Source organism: Terrapene carolina, unplaced genomic scaffold (assembly GCF_002925995.2).
Source record: "Terrapene carolina triunguis isolate 2854851 unplaced genomic scaffold, T_m_triunguis-2.0 Scaffold58, whole genome shotgun sequence".
NCBI lineage: Eukaryota > Metazoa > Chordata > Testudines > Emydidae > Terrapene > Terrapene triunguis.
Genome location: NW_020664409.1, coordinates 113246670 through 113248706, shown reverse-complemented (window position 1 = coordinate 113248706; position 2037 = coordinate 113246670). Strand labels below are relative to the sequence as shown.

Sequence of the window (2037 nt, the reverse complement as noted above, 5' to 3'; positions counted from 1 at the left end):
CCACATCTGCACGCAGTATTCAAGATGTGGGCATACCATGGATTTATATAGAGGCAATATGATATTTTCTGTCCTATTATCTATCCCTTTCTTAATGATTCCCAGCATTCTGTTCGTTTTTTGGCTGCCGCTGCACATCGAGTGGATGTTTTCAGAGAACTATCCACAATGACTCCACTCTCAGCGCCCAGCCGTGCTCCCCCTGCTCCCCACGGCCCCGCACTCCCAGTGCCCAGCCCTGGTCCCACCAGCCCCCTCTGCTCCTGTGTCCACTCCCCCTGGTTCCTTCTGGGGCCCCCTGCTCCTACTGGCCGCCTCTGGACACCCTTCCCAGTGCCTGTCCCTGGTTCCTTCTGGGCCCCGTGTCCCACTGCCCAGTCCTGCTCCCCCCAGCCTCAGACACACATGCAGCAGCAGGGACACCAAAATCAACAAACTTTGACCCTACCAAAATGAGCCAGCCCACTCTATAGCATACAGCAGAGCCCCCAACACAGCCACAGGGCGCCCCAGAGAGCCACAGGGCTAGCATCCTCACCCCCGCCCTGCCGAGCCCTATGGGGCTCTCTGTACCTGCTCTCCCTATGCAGACCCCCAGAGCCAGGGGGCAGAGACCTGGGAAGGGTCAGCCCCTCCCCCCCGTCCCCTCTGTGCCCACGGGCTCTCTCGGCCCTGGCAGGCACCACGCCCTCCCCCAGCTCCCCGGTACGTACCTGTGAATGAACACCCTCTTCATGCCTAGCGCACGGGCGATGGCGCAGGCGTGCTGCCCCCCTGCACCCCCAAAGCAGGCCAGTACGTGGTGCGAGGTGTCATGGCCTCTCGCCTGCCAGAACCAGAGGAAGCGTCACACACAGGGACAGCAAACAAAGCTGCCCCTCCCCCACAATGAGAACCCCCCCAGACTCAGGGATCCAACCCCTCCCCCGGGGAACAGAGCCCCCCTGCCCCCAGCGAGACCCAGGGAACCAACTCCCCACCCCGGGAACTGAGTGCGAGCCCCAGGAACCTTCCCCACCCCCGAGAACAAGTCCTGGGGAACCCTTGCCTCTCATGCCAGAGTCACCAGCCTGACCTGGCCTGGCCCCTCCCCGTAGGCTCGGCTCTGCGCCGGGGAGCGCTGGGTGCCCTGCGGCAGAGCCAGGAGCTGCCCAGGCACGGGCCCTGGTTCTGCTCCCAGTGCAGGCAGGGGAGCAGGGGTGGGGGTCTCCTGGGCATTTGCCCAGGGAGTGGGGGGAGGAAAGTTGCCCTGCCAGCTCTGGGGAGAGGTGCGGGCAGGTGTCACCATCATGGGGCTGATGGGCTGCAGCACTGTCCTGCCCCTACCTGGGTCAGGGAGCGGATGGGCCGGCACATGGCCTCGTTGGCCACCTGGATGAAGCCCATGGCCACCTCCTCCACGGTGAGAGGGGGGCGGGGGCCTGGCGCCTGGCTGGCCAGGAAGGCGTTCACGCGGGCAGTGAGCTCCTGGAAGCCCTGCAGGGCGGTGTCCCGCGACAGCGGCTGGTCCTCACCCGGCCCGAAGATGTGGGGGAAGTAATGGGGCAGCAGGCGGCCCAGGCTCAGGTTGGCGTCGGTCACTGTCAGGGGGCCCCCTGCAAGGACAAGGGGTCAGTCGCTGCCGCTCGCCAGCCCACCCAGACGCCCCGGCACAGCAGAGCCCCGGCCTCACCCTTCCTGTAGCAGGCGGGGCCAGGATGGGCCCCCGCGGACTCGGGACCAACCACAAACAGCCCGGACCTGGTGGGGAGAGAAGGGAGACGCATTACTGCAGCGCGGCCCCGGGGCGGGCAGGGCAGCCCCACGCAGCGGCATCGCCCTGCAGTTTGGGGCAGGAAGTGAAGGAGAACCCAGTGCCCAGCTGAGGGCACATGGGCAAGAGGGAGGGAGGAAAAGGGTGACCTAGATCGGACCCAGGCAGGGACAGTGCGGCCCCGGCAAGTACCAGGAGATCTTCAATGAACACAAAGGGTCAGGAGCCCTGTTAGGTGCCCCTAGCGCCAGGCTGGGGCATGGGGACAGACCCAGGGGAGAACG

The 2037-nt window shown here is 65.6% G+C and overlaps 1 protein-coding gene across 1 annotated transcript in view; it reads right to left on the bottom strand.

Moving 5' to 3' along the window:
* Nucleotides 1-713: 713 nt before the first annotated feature.
* Nucleotides 714-2037, bottom strand: part of OPLAH (5-oxoprolinase, ATP-hydrolysing) — a gene marked incomplete at its 3' end in the record, with an annotated part of 13879 nt that continues 12555 nt past the window's right edge. The window contains exons 8-10 of the mRNA XM_026659396.2: nt 1673-1740; nt 1327-1595; nt 714-826 (exon numbers count right to left, since the gene is read on the bottom strand). Of these exons, the coding sequence (XP_026515181.2) occupies nt 714-826; nt 1327-1595; nt 1673-1740 (450 nt within the window). The remainder of the gene's footprint in view (nt 827-1326; nt 1596-1672; nt 1741-2037) is intronic.